A 14,099-nucleotide genomic window follows, 5' to 3' on the forward strand; every position below is an offset into this window, starting at 1 on the left:
ACCAGTCCTACACTTAAACAGACCCAGGATTGAAGGTTCATGTAGTATTGAAACTATGTAAGTAACATTGTATGTCAGGTTAGAGATGGCTGATTCTGCTGGTAGAGATTGCGATAGGAGTCTCTGTCCACAGGTCACATTTTCTGCCATTACATCGGACATTCTACCAGTAGAGATTCCAATCCAAGTGGCCTTGATTTTGACTTGTAAATGATACGCATATTTCTCAATTACATGTACATGTATAGAGTTGTTAGCTAAGGTGTATATGACTTTTTGTACATGTGTATATTACATGTAATTGTAGTTTATGTAAGGGCAGTGTGTGTTACATGTTATAATGTGACCAAATTGTTGCTGACCTCACAAATGATGTTATGTTTAGGTTCTATGCCAGTATACATGTATGTTGTACTGATTTTTACGGTGCTTCATTTGTGTGGAAACCTTAGAAGTTCTTGAAGGAAATGTTTGATAGAAAGGTGACCAGATAGTGTTTTGTATGTCAAAAAAAAGAACAAAACAGAATGGAGGGTAACATGCAATCTCCAAGCAGATGTTGGGAAGCTTGATTGATATGTTTTCCTTAAGCTGTCCTTTCTACATCAAACTAGAAAATAATGGGCAGCTAGGAGAACATGTTGATTTAGCCCCTCGCAACATCTACTTGCAGATTAGGTATTATGTTGTATTGATGTGTCTCGTTTGGGTGCAATTTTTTTACAATATTTATCTAGCAAGAGGTGTAATCATTATAGTATCAATAGCTAGTGTACAAATGTTGAACAATGCTCTTGATATTAAACATAAATAAAAAAGATAGTTGGAGTTTAAATCATGGTTCAAATCATTTAATCTATACTAAATACATTGTACATGTATGTATGCATGGAAATGAATTACAGAATGATTCTTCCAAAATAATCTGCCAGAAAAACCTGCTAATTATCCACACACTGTATCGTGGGCTAGGCAATACTTCAGAAGAAGAGGAACCAAGTAAAATTCAGTTGAATTTCAAATACAAAACTTTCAACAAGACTCGCAATTTTACACTCTATGTACACCAGACAACCTTAAAACTAAATCCCAGTGCAAAGAATAATTATATACAGCCAGATAGTACTTTAGAGTAAATCTCAACTTTGAGTTATGGAATCATATTATATAACAGTGACAGAATATAAACATCACAACAATACATTGTCAAACTTTGTAAGTTTCAAAATTATCCTCCCCATTGTTGTAATGAAATACTAGTAACTGTAGTCCCCCAGACTGTCTCATAGAATGTCTGTTACTCTAAGAGTATGTGAAGAGCCTTGTGGCCCGGATGAGTTCCCCGGCACAGTGCAGGAACCTGAAGTTTGCTGCCTGGATCCGCTCGCGGGCCTTCTCACTGGCCGAGTCTGTCAGCATGTGGTACATGTTCGACCTCAGCTGGGGGAGCAGACACACAGGTAGGTGTTAAAGACAAGCAAAGATACAGATGGAGTACATGTAGATCTGTACATCTATTAAAAGGCGAGGAAAGATGGGTTATAATGCAACAATGGTGATTTTAGGTCAAGTGTTTGCTTTTGGCTGGGAGAACGACAATTTGAATTCCCTTTCTGCCTGCCTGCCCAACTGAAAAGGACAGGAGGATTTTAAATGCATCAAGCTTATTAATGCAGATGACTGACCCCCCTTTTTTTTCAAAAGCTGTAAAAACGTCATTGTGCAAAAAATCTTTTAAAAAATCTATAATTATGCAGAAGTAGAGTTATACCTCAGAGCCCTCCGCATGGTCCACAGAGAACTCCTCGCTGAACTCATTGATTTTGAGTTTCTTGGCTCTCCGAACACTCTGCACATAGCAGCACCAGTCATCCTGCAATGGTAGACAGGGGACAGTGAAAAATTGATAATAATGTCACACTGAGTTCAGTACGTTATAGTACTTAGAGAACTATATTATCATTACATATTCCTTCAGAAGAATAAACAGTAACTGAGCTCGTCGACATGTTTGTCCTCCATTTTTGTTTGTTTGCTTGTCAAGTATCATATCTTAATTTTTGCTTTGTAATAAAGCAGTAATCATCACACAAAGATTTCAATTGAAATATCCCAATTTCTGGTGCAACAATGTTACATGATGCCCCTTTAAGTCATGATTTTTCTCTACCTGGTTGACATGTTACTGACATAATGGCCCTTAAGACTTATACAAATTAAACATGAGTTTTTTCCTTACCTCATTGACAGGTTCGTCCTCGAGATGTTCTGCAGCCTGCATGACGATCCTGTCCTCCCCCGCCTCGGCGTTCCACTTACTCCAGGAGAAGGCGAAGGCAGGAAGGGTCATGGCCATGCAGCGGTACGTCAACATCTCTGCCTCCTCATCCTAAAGAGAAAAAAACAATATTTGGAATAAAAACAGTACTAGTTAGTTAGGATTCAGTAATGTTGCATTATGTATAATGCATCACGGGCTTGCAAAACGGTACGTCAACATCTCAGCCTCCTCATCCTGCAGAGAACAAAACAAAATTTGATGATTATAAATACGTCTTTTTTAGTTGAAGTTTTAAAAAACTGCAGTTGAAAAAAAATTTTAGTTTAAGGATCCATTATGTTTCACTGTACATCAACATCATTGACTCCCTGTCTTGGAGAGGAAAAGGATCCAGTATGTTTTTGAGTAAAGCTTAGGAAAGAAGCAACTTACAGTGATATGTCAGCATCTCCAAACAAATGCAAAATATGTTTTTAAATAACTAGTACATGGTATGGACTGGCTGTGTTAAACTGCCCACCTTTTTGGTCATGCTGACAAACTTGCTGGAGTCAGGTTCTGGAAAGATGTTCACCCCAGCTGCTCTCAGGGCCTGAGGAGACAAAATTGTACTTGTGATGCCTTCTTGCAATGGGGAAGAAAGCTTCCTAATTATAATCATCAGGTCAATTGTAACGTGAGCACATCGGCAGAACATGCTACACCTGCACAAAATCCAGAACTCCTTAACTTTGTATATTCATTGAATTTAGTAACATGTGGATGTTTACTTTAATACAAATAAAAAAAGTATAATAGCATTATGGAACTGTGAAATTTGGAAAACTGAAGTGTTAAACTTAAAGGAATCCATATTGATAGCCCCATCCCCAATTCTCTTAGGTTGTCCCTCCTGGAAGCATTAAATGGAACAGTCCTTCTCCACCAGCATACCTTAACCAGGTCCTTTGGAGCCATCCACTTCTTCCGGAGGTGGTCCAGCTCAGGGGTGTCCTCTGGTTGGCTCAGACAACACTTGTCATCCTAGCAACAAGGCACAAGCAACCAATGAAATGACTTTCAGGAAGGAAGCATGCACATAGAGATTTTGTGGCACCAAAGTGAAATAATCTAAAAACTTTAAGCTTATGCAAGATTTTCATCAGTGACTTAGAAGTTAGAACAACTCTAAAGGCAAGCGTAATCTGTGTATTGATTGAAATATGTATGAGTGTCTGAATTGATGTGTAAAAGACTTACTGAAGAAATTCAAGTTAGACCTGTTGAACCACAAGAGCCACTGTTGTGGATGGAGGGTTGTAGGGTCTCATGTACCCAAGCAACATTTAAAACTTTTTCTAGCCTGTCAACTTGCACTTGACGTTGGGAGGCCTCTTTGTTGAGGGCTCTAGAATCCTTCTTGACTGTGAGGTACGGGATCATTCTGGGTTGAAAGTATGTCTCTGGTGTGCTAGATGTTGGTTAGCTTGAGGAATGAATCCACTCTACTTTATAACTATTTTTAGGCTTACACAACTTACACAACTTATATAGAAATCCCCTACCTTAATCTCAATCTCCAGCTCGACGATAGCAGCGATGATGGTGAAGAGAGCAGCGTTGTTTCCACGTGGTCGGATCTCCCAGGACTGGAACGGCATGTTCAGGTGTGAGTCCTGGATCACGGTCAGCAGACCAAACGTGTTTGTCTTGAAACTCAGCGTCTTGTTTTCTGGGGGAAAAAACAACAAGAAATGAATATCAAACATGAAAATGACAAAATTAAGATATAAGCAAAAACCAGAGCAATTGGCATCATATAAAACATATTAATCCAATCCTGCACATTGGTTTTTTCAGTGCATTCAGTGTTGAGAAGAGATCTTTTGGCCTTGTATTGAGCAAACTTGTTGAAAAAAAAGAAATCCTAGATTTTAGACATCCTGGAAGTATTTTGAGTTTTGAAATTAGTAACCTTGTTCACAGACCTCTGGGAAATGTTTTGGGTTCACATACCTTCATCATACTTGATGTCAGTGAAGCCGTCCAGTCTCCAGTGCTTCCCTGACCAGCTCCATCTCGCTGGCTGTGGCTCTTCGTAAAACGCCACCGTGCTGGGCAGTCTGGGGACAGGCAAACATCAAACATTACAATACCTAGGAAAAATTCACAAGCTTTTAGGATTTTAGCATAATTTTTTGGGAGGGCGAAACCCCCCAACATAGTTTTCGATGAGTGAACCTTACTTGATAGTGACGCCCACAGGTGGTGTGATGTACGTCGGCTGTACAGGGGCGGGGGGTGCAGCCTCCCCCTCGGGCTGTGCCGGCTGTTCCCCCTCCCCCTCAGCCCCCTCCTTCGCTGCCCCGTCCTTGGGCGGCCCTTCCAGCAGCATCTGTGCCTGCGATGCCTCCTTAGCCACGGGTTTCTCCTCCGCAGGCGTGGCCAGAGTCAGCGTGGCGCCGAGCTTCTTCAGGTCCTCGGGTTCACCGGGGTAAGGGATACGCCGGAGGTTCTCATCCACAACTAAGGCAAACACATTGGATTATCATGGAAGTCCATCTGTGCTCTTGGTAGTACTGTAATCATAGTACGATGCTGACTTTTATCCCACCACAAAGGGTACACGTGTGAATAAGGGCTCATGCCCGCAACTGTCACAGGTTTAAGTTTAAAAGTATTTTATCCTGATGATGGATTAAATTGAAAATTTGATCCTAGTGGTTTATTGTGGAACAACTCTCCTTTAGCTGCCCACCAATGGATGACAGCTATTCTTCCAGGAGAGGGTAAAGTACAAAATAACAATACATCGACATACAATTACATAACTTAAGATATATTACATACAGCTGTACACCCTTCGTGTTGATATAAAGTTTAGCATTAGATAAGTAAATCTGAAAATTCATGGTCAGTCTTTCTCTTTGCATCGGAACTAAGGCTTAAAATTTCGTACCTTCCACGATGCTCCACCCCCTGGCGGTTACTGGCTGTGGGGGCAGCTGCAGCAGCTCCATGTACATGACCCCTCCCAGCGGAGAGAACTGTCGCAGGTCAATCACATCCTCATCCAGCTCCAACAACTCCTCCTCCTCCTCAGCTTCTGGTGCCATGGAAACACACAGTCAGCATCTTTAGACGTCGATGAAGGTTAGACATCCAGGTACTAAGAGCCCTTGGGTGGAAGAGGCTATTTACATCAGGGCCCATCACTCAACCGTGACGGGGGGCCAACTGAACATTGTTTACCAGATACCTTTGACCCAGTGTTGACGTCACACTTCAGAAAAGCTATGTGACAAGCCTCACTGGGTTATTCTATTGAAGAAGACCAGAGTGACTGGTCAAAAGCTCTAGGTGAGAACCAGTCTTTCTGTTGGAATAAAAGCTTAGACTTTAAACATGGAAAGAAACCATTTCTTACCTGCAGTAGTAGGTTTCTTATCTTCCCCCTCTCCTTCTTTCTCCTCTCCCTCCTCTGCCTCTCCTTTTTCCTCTCCCTCCTTCCCTTCATTTTCTCCCTCCTCCTTTTCTCGTGTGGACCCTGCAGCACTCGTGGTGCTCTGTTGACAAGATGATCAAAATTGTTTCTTTAGTTTAATTGATTTATTGTATTGTTTCACTTACTTCTTTATCATTACTACATGTATTTGATTTGACATACAAGTACTAGTAATTGTGGTAATGTAAGCACTGTCAAAAAAAGTCCTAGGGAGCAAACCCTAGCAAAAAAAGCCAGTGAGAACAGCCCCAGTAGCAATGTGTGAACTGTTATACTCTTGCAATGTACAATGTATGTGCTATGTGCAATAAACGAATAATTTAAAAGAAAATTCTGTTAACCTTCCTGCCACTTGCAACAGACTTTGCATCCTCGTCGTCAGCATCAAGCGGTTTCTCCTCATCCTCCCCCTCCTTCTCCCCCTCCTCCCCATCTTTGGTATCTTCCTCCTCCTTCTTCTCCTCCTCTTCCTCTGGGGCTGCAGACTTGTCCACTTTCTTCTTGCGGGGGTAGAAGGTGCGACAGTGAGGGGACAGGTGGTCGAAGGCTGTTTTGATCACGCGGATGCCGACGTCGGCCGTGGCGAGGGGCTTGGGCAGCTCGAAGGTGAAACCTTCTCCTGGGAACTCAAAGGACTTAAACCTGCAGAGGTGAAAAGGTAGTAAGAGTAAGTATAGAGAACTTATCTCCAAGCAGATAGTTTAGTAGCCAAGACAGTATCCAATAGGCAAGACAGTACACAACGGGCAATTGTCAAATGGGCTATCAGTAGTCTATTGTATTTGACATTGTATACTGTCTACAGTACGGTACCTTTCAGATACCAATGAATCCAAACCAAACCTTCTCACTTTTAGAAAAAAAAGCAGGGGTGAGTGGTTCAAACCTTATAACCTGGTCTCAGGTTTGACATCCTTGAAGAGGTGATAATCACCATCCCGCTATGTCATTCCTTCCACAAATATGGTAAATCTTTGTAAATACTGAAATACCCACCTTGGGTTTTTGTTGAGGTTTGCCCACAGCATGACTATGATGTCGTCCAGTTTTGAGACCTTCTGCAGATTCCCTGACTCAATGTCGGCTTCTGCTGTGGCTTTCTGGATACAAACAAGAAATCAGAGATTTCAGACCTCTGAGTCTAAACATTTTGAAACAATCGGCTGGCAAAGCAGAACAGTAGCCGACCTCACCGAACACTCTAAGCCAACCACAGCTGACCTATCCATGGTTGGGGGGAGTTCAGCAGTGTTTGGGAGTGTATAAATTGTATGGGATAGGGTTGATTCAACTTGCATTGAAAAAATGACCAGAAAATGGACTTTAAAATCCAATTTTAATGCCCTGAAGTGTGTCCCACCTTCAGCATGTCCACAGTGGCCTCGTCCAGCTTGTATGACAGCAGCTCCTGCAGGTCCCTGATGGTCTGTCTGTACCGGCCCAGGTCTGACTCTGATAACTCACCCTCAGGAGTGTCAGACATCAGGAACTCTAACTCACCAATCAGCTGGAACAATCAATCAATCAGTCAATCAATCAATAGACAGAACAGATCTTTGCACTTCTGAATGTTGTCCTCCTTTTATCTTCACCACACAAATTATACATCTTCTAACATCATGTTCTGTTTATACTGGGCTGTCTTGGAAATAAACTTCTTATAAATTGCAGGGGCTACCCAGTTGTGTCAAGATGAAAATAAGATACCTATAGGTACCCACCACCCTTGCGTACTCACTGCCACCCACTCAGGGTGGCAGACATGGAGTATCAACCTTGAGGAGCTGAGCCTCTAAACCCACAACACAATTTACAAAGCTAAGTGACCACACCCCCTTTCACACCTCCCCCTCTGTGCCAAGAGCCTTCAGCCTATTGAAGTTTGACAAGTAACTGGAAGAAGAAGGAGATAAAATCTCACCGCTAGTAGCTGCCTGCTGTCCTGTAGAACTGTCTTGATTTCAGAGTTGTCCTTGTCCTCCCTCCACAGGCTCATGTAAGTGTTGATGTCCTGTGTGACTGTTGGGTCAGGGCTGCCGTCACACTTCATGTACCGCTCCCACTGAAACACACACCAGACAAGGTTCTGTTAGTCTTACCTTGGATATACAGGTACCAGGGCTCAAAATGCTTTTTCTGCACTGGTACAGGTATCATTGAAAATTAGACAAATTAGACACCAGACAAATTTAATCTGCAGCACTCAGAATTTAGGAAGCATGGATCATAAAAACTGTTCAAATACCATTCCCATTATTTCACTACTACCTGGTGTATTACGTATCACCCTCGATCCCAGTCCTCCAGTGGGTGATGAAGAATATTCTGTGTAGAATTCTCTAATTAGGGCACTCCTGTGGCCAGTATCCTTTATCCTACTGAGCCATTCAACAAGTCCATAACAGAGTGGGTAAAGGGGATATTGAAAAGTTAAGGACCTGCTGTGCGGTGTTAGTAGCATTAATTTGAATTTTAATATCCTTTCACGAATCAATTACTGGCCGAATGTCCACGCAGAGTCATTCTAGACCTGCGCGTCCTGCAAGCAGCAAATCTTCTCCCAGATCACCTCTCTATCTCACACTCGCGATCGCTGATGCAGGGCTGAGATTTCTCTTCTGCTCACTCAGATGTTTTGCATCGCAAGGTTGACAAATTTCTGATACAAACAATCTCTGATCTTCTCATCTTCAAACTGCAATGTCCAACAACATGTCAGGAGAAGGAAGTAAGTTTGCCATGAATGTAGCACACAAGTACTACATCCTATCTGACAGCCCCCTGTCTCGCAGACTCCAGACGGCGTACCTCATCACCAGCCTGGTGTTGGCTCTGGGATGCTGCCTTCTGCTCATCTACCTGGTCTGGAGAAACAAGCTTCTACGCAAGCCTCGCCACTACCTACGGTGTAACCTGGCGGCAGACGACATCGTTTACACCGTGTGCCTGATTCCCATGCAGATCCATGTAGTGTTAAATCCGGATGCCGACAGCCTCCAGAAGATGTGCTGGATCGAACTACTGGTGGGCTCTCCGTCTACAGTGTCAATGTACGGAACATACCTCCTGATGGCGACAGAGCTGTACTACTTCATCTGCCAGCCGCTGCACTACAACACCAAAGTCACCACAAAGCGCGTTATCACGGGCATACTTGCCGTCAGGGCCTTTGCCTTGCTGTTCGGGGCTGGGCCTGCGGTGGTCAAACACCTGCTGGGCTCCGGTACCGGCCTGTGTGAAGCGGACGTCCTCGCAAGTGCCAGGACCACCGCCATCTTCGAAAGCATTTCTCACATCGGGGCGGGACTAGCTGTCATCCCCATATTCGTGATCTACTACCTCGTCTTCAGGGAAGCCAGGGTGCAACAGGAGAGGGACGAGAACCGCCAGCTGTGGCTCTGCCAGACCAAGGCCTTCAGGACAATGGCGCCGCACGTCGTCGTTCTAGCTGTGTTGTCAGCATCCATCATATTCATGGCCACCCTGGCCTGGCCGGGTTTGATCCACGAGGAGGAAAGAGAAGCCCCGCTACTCATAGCCGCAGGAGTGGCCAAGTTGGTATGCCTGACGCTCTCATCTGTGGTCAACCCCGTCGTCTACAGCTTCCTGCACCCCGAGTTCTGCCGTGCTCTGAGGGAGCTGTGTGGCGTGCCTCAGAACGTCCCCGCAGCACATGTACAGGTGAAGCCCCCTGTACAGCAAAGCCAGGACATGGAGATGGCAGTCTTCGGCACACCTGATCGCAGGCGACAGGCATCCAGCCAAGAATTCACATCAACACCACCTTCTCTTGAACTTGTTGAAGGAGGGAGGCAGCAGGAAGAGGACACACCTCCCAGCCCAGTCCACACACGGGGAGAAGGACCACCGGAGGAAGAACCCCCTTCGGGACAGGAGAAGACTCAACCAGGCCGACCTATGCTGCTAACCGTACAGGCAGAGGTACACCCCAGCCCACCACTGCCTGCATCAACCCCAAAACCAAGCTAAGGAGGCACACCTGCAAAAAGTGGACTATGTGCAAGGAAAGTCAGAACTGTACTGTACATTTAATCTGCTAAAGGTAACTCTTACGAAATGGTTTAAATGCTGAAATGTGTTTGTTATTTGAGTGGCTTGTGCCCCAATTTTGAGGAGATCAGGACCCAGCTTGAATGTGGAAAACATGTTACAAAATTTTTATTCTTTGAACATACTAAAAAATTAGCACTCCAGTAGCCTTTCAAAGATTACATTAGCCATTCAACACTTGCTGTGAGATATCAGCAGTAGGTTTCCAATGAATACCCTTTTATACACAAATATGATTGCAAACAACCTAATTTTCTTCTCTCTGGGATGCCTGACGTTTTCCCTCCACACTCCCTGTGCTCAAAAGGGGAGTTTTTCAGAATCAATTTTCACTAACAAAAGAAGTCCTTTATTGAAGCTGTGGGATGTTGAACCATCATCAGAAGCCATATTACATGATTGTATAAGGTACAACACTGTAGCTTCAGCCTACGCACACATGCTCTATGTGCATTCATCAGTTAATTTCCTTTTGATTTTTGTTAGATAACATCTTGTAAATGTACTTATGTAAGCCTATGGAATGAATTTGGTAAAAGTGATGTTTTCTCACTGGGTGGAGTGAGGAAAATCGTGTTAAGTGCCTTTCCTAAGGATACAATAACAGGTAATCCTCCTTGAATAATCTAACCGGTAATGCAAGGAATCAGCCCATGACCTCTTGTGTCTGGTTGCATTAGCCACTTGGCCATTCAACACCACACAGATTTGATATCTTGTATTCTGAACAGTTATATTGGGGAAGATTTTTGTGAGGCAGGTAGCTTTTGTTCACCTTTGCGTTTGCCCTTCTCTGCTCCTCCTGACTGTTGATGGCTGAGTCCACGTTGTCCAGGACGGCGTTCAGATCTGCCATCTCCATGTCGTGACGCTCATGCTCCTACAGAGGGAAAGAAAGTGATGAAATTGTCATGACAGAGAAGTCAGAGTTTATGTTACATATACAGAGGTTTATTATACCTCTTTTTGACAAGTACATGTATGATGAACAGTGGGCCATGACTAACATCTCGTCCTAAGGACTGCAACCCTTTCCAGTAAAGTGCATGGAAGGAAAGCCAGGATTCAAACTCATAACTTCTTGGTCCAGAGGCGGAGTGAATTTGGTGAGTTAATCTTTTTTTATGTTGAAGGAAGTTACTTTCAAGTTTAGTATCATGTCTTCTTTTTACAGATTCAGTCAATAACTTGCTGACATCACATTATGATTTGTAAATTATAACTGACAGCAAGACCACCTCTATTTCCAGTACATGACTGATCGTCATTCATTATCTATTCATGCCTCTTCATACCTCTCTTTCCAGCCTCTCTCGTTCTTCTCTTTCTATCCTCTCCTTTTCCAGTCGTTCTCTCTCTTCTTCTTCTGCCTTTTTCCTGGCTTCCTCTATAAAACAGATACAGATGGAAGAAAACTTCCAGTCAGTCTTTCAGGCAATGTGTACAAACACTGCCTTTATCAAGAAAATGATAGTCTAATAACAAGGACAGGTTAAACAAAAATATGCCATCAGTGAAAACCGTAAAGTTTATTAATGCATGACTGTATGATGCAATATTTCTATTTGGAAATATATTTTGTACATTGAAAGTGAAAGTGAGGTGTACCTTCCTCCTTTAATTTCCTCTCCTCCTCTTCCTTCTGTAGTTTCTCCTTCTCAGCCTTGCTGAGTTTGGCGCTGGGCGGCTTCTTGGGAGGCTACATGCCACAGGTAATGACACAGTCAGTCAAACCAGCTATAGTCTACTCCCACATATCATATTCAAATACATGTATTTTTCTGCAAATTTCCTACATGCATATAATTTATTTGAAGCCCTGTGTAAGGAAAAAATAATGCAAAGCAGCAGACAGTGCCCTGGTGTGGTTATTTACCAATCAGTGATTGAGATTGCCTTGCCTGACTTACAAGTAGTTTACATAGCATTACATGCTGTGCATTTCTCTAATCTAAACAATTTTATCACCGGTAGTTTTTTGTGATATCAGATGTGGAAGCTACCAAGCAGACATGCAAGCAGGGGTGTCCAAGCCATGCAAGTGGTTCACCTTATGCTTTCAGTTACCTTCATGCAGTGCAGTAAACTTCACCACCTTACGTAACTTGAGACATTTTCTCTTACCTTCCCAGAGCTTTTTGTGCTGCTGGCCGACTTCTTTGGAGGCGACTTGGGAGGCTACGGGTTTTATATCAGCACAAGAGAGAAAACACGGCACACGGCACACACACACAGGGTTAGTAGGATGAAACTCATTGGAATTACTGGTAGTTAGCAAAAAATTGAATATGATAGACATAAAGGTGAACTTTGATCAAATTATTTTTCTGACGAAAAGGCATATTCTTAATCCTGATATAATTATGGTTTCTTGTACCTGTTCCATATACATGCATAAAAAAAATGCACTGTTGAAAAGATGTTCCTGTCTATAGTGGGAAAATTTGATCTATTGACAGGATCATCCTGTACATAGTGCATTTTTCTGTTATTGACAGGATGGTCCTGAACTTGTGAAATGTGAGTTTTATTGTGGTTTCATTTGTCAACTCATATCAGGGTGTGGACAACAGTGTGCGCATATTTTTGTGGTATGACAGCAGTTCTTTTTTTTAAGGCAAGCAGATAAAGTTGGACGACACTGGATAAAACACCACCCCCCTCCCCACGAACTTTCTTCCCTCCAGAAATCTTACGAAATAACATTTCATAGATGATTTTTTGACACAGAGATAGACAAGAACACACAGAAAATTCAGCTAAGCTACAAAAATGCACAAAACGTCAACTTTTTGGTGAAAACCAGGCGTTTTTCTGTGTTCTTACCATTTTGTGTTTTGGAAGTTGCGGCTTCCGTGTACAGCTACGATGGCAACCGAATAACCTACTGCGCATGTCTGCTTACGTTCGTGGACAGCTCTTATTTTACGGCAGTATATGGTAACTCTTTATTTTGGGGAGCTCTTAAAGAAAATTAACAGGAAAAGTTCTTTCTGCCTTTAATAAAACTACTTTTTGACAAGTTTTTTTCTACGAGTAAGACAAGATAATCTGTCTAACGACTACATATACAGATAGTGTCGTAAACACATGACCGTTTTGCGGTATTTACGTAAAGATGTCAGACAGCTGTGCCAGGGTCAGAGGAGTTGTATGTTTTGACTGACGTTTTCTTGGTGTTTGTGGTAAGTTTTCAACTTGTGGTAGCCTCAGTCAATACAGGAAGGTATTCTTAAAGTTTCTGAACTATCCCTGGCTACTGTCATGGGTAGAAAGTCACAGAAAGGGCTGAATTCGTACGTACGTGCACGAACGCATGCAGTTGTTTTCATGGCCACTGAAGTTCGGGTCAATGACCCCAGCTTCTGATTCAAAAGAATTTGACGTCGCACGTTGTTGTTGTTGTTGTTGTTCGTGTGTTTTCACAAAGAAGGTATAAAGTAGGTCAGATGTTTCTAATATTACCAAAATATATGTTCAAACTGTAATGAAACGCGTATGAATGTCATTCTTGTGTAATTGACCGTGGTGTGCCACATATGTTATGGTTCAGTGAATTAGCCACTGAAACAGAAAATGCAGTAAATATTGTACCATGACAGGTTAAGAGTCACCAGGCTCTGGCAGATTCTTGCAAATGCATATCAATTTATTGTGCTTCTCAAAAACTTTTGTAAGTGTGTATTTGTACATGCATGTTATGTATGTACTGTATATTGATCAGATGCCAATGCCATGTGCCTTGTTTTCAAACAGATTATAATTTAGCACATCTCAATCAAGCTGTGGGGATTCTACTCTAGTCACTAGTCAGGGTAAATTTTCTTTAAGGCATAAGGTCCATATTATGTATTATATATTAGACAACAAGTACCAATTTAAGCTTACTAGAGTCAACAACCTATCACAGTATCAGACACATTTAAGTAAGGATAAATTATACAAAATCATGCCCTCTTTGTTTGTTTTTCCAGATTGTTGCAGACTGCACAGCTGAAGTGAGATGGCGGTGAACCTGAGACATCAAGTCAGACAACTGTACAAAAACGTAAGGACAGCTGACAAGCATGGAACATTTCCTACAGGCCATTGACTGTTACCACCTATAAAAGAAATAATGGCAGTGGTTTCTGAACAGTTTTTAGTGTTAACCATGCTTCCTAAATTCTGAGTGGCTCAAACACACCAGCGTGGCCTGTCCTTGGTGCTGAAGTACACATAACAACATACAGTATTCTCCTCAATTAATTTCTCAGAGTAAAA

At 42.6% G+C, this 14,099-nt stretch overlaps 2 protein-coding genes across 2 annotated transcripts in view; one reads left to right on the forward strand and one right to left on the reverse strand.

The window, feature by feature from the left end:
• Positions 1–850: 850 nt before the first annotated feature.
• LOC109471588 (axonemal 84 kDa protein-like) lies at positions 851–12,764 on the reverse strand. Its single transcript, XM_019770937.1, has 19 exons — positions 12,663–12,764; positions 11,961–12,014; positions 11,445–11,535; positions 11,132–11,223; positions 10,612–10,716; positions 7,687–7,827; positions 7,126–7,272; positions 6,762–6,865; positions 6,107–6,407; positions 5,688–5,826; positions 5,220–5,366; positions 4,507–4,786; positions 4,277–4,383; positions 3,826–3,992; positions 3,215–3,304; positions 2,802–2,873; positions 2,240–2,389; positions 1,772–1,873; positions 851–1,440 (listed from the first exon to the last, which is right to left on the reverse strand). The coding sequence occupies exons 1-19, from the start codon at positions 12,729–12,731 to the stop codon at positions 1,303–1,305; spliced, it is 2,496 nt and encodes an 831-aa protein (XP_019626496.1). The 5' UTR covers positions 12,732–12,764; the 3' UTR covers positions 851–1,302.
• Positions 12,765–12,930: 166 nt separating this feature from the next.
• LOC109471560 (electron transfer flavoprotein regulatory factor 1-like) overlaps positions 12,931–14,099 on the forward strand; it is a 3,482-nt gene continuing 2,313 nt past the window's right edge. The window contains exons 1-2 of the mRNA XM_019770912.1: positions 12,931–13,021; positions 13,821–13,884. Coding sequence (XP_019626471.1) covers positions 13,840–13,884 — 45 coding nt within the window. The 5' untranslated portion in view covers positions 12,931–13,021; positions 13,821–13,839. The remainder of the gene's footprint in view (positions 13,022–13,820; positions 13,885–14,099) is intronic.

The sequence above is a fragment of the Branchiostoma belcheri genome, unplaced genomic scaffold (genome assembly GCF_001625305.1).
Source record: "Branchiostoma belcheri isolate BF01 breed outbred unplaced genomic scaffold, Haploidv18h27 scaffold25, whole genome shotgun sequence".
Taxonomy (NCBI): domain Eukaryota; kingdom Metazoa; phylum Chordata; class Leptocardii; order Amphioxiformes; family Branchiostomatidae; genus Branchiostoma; species Branchiostoma belcheri.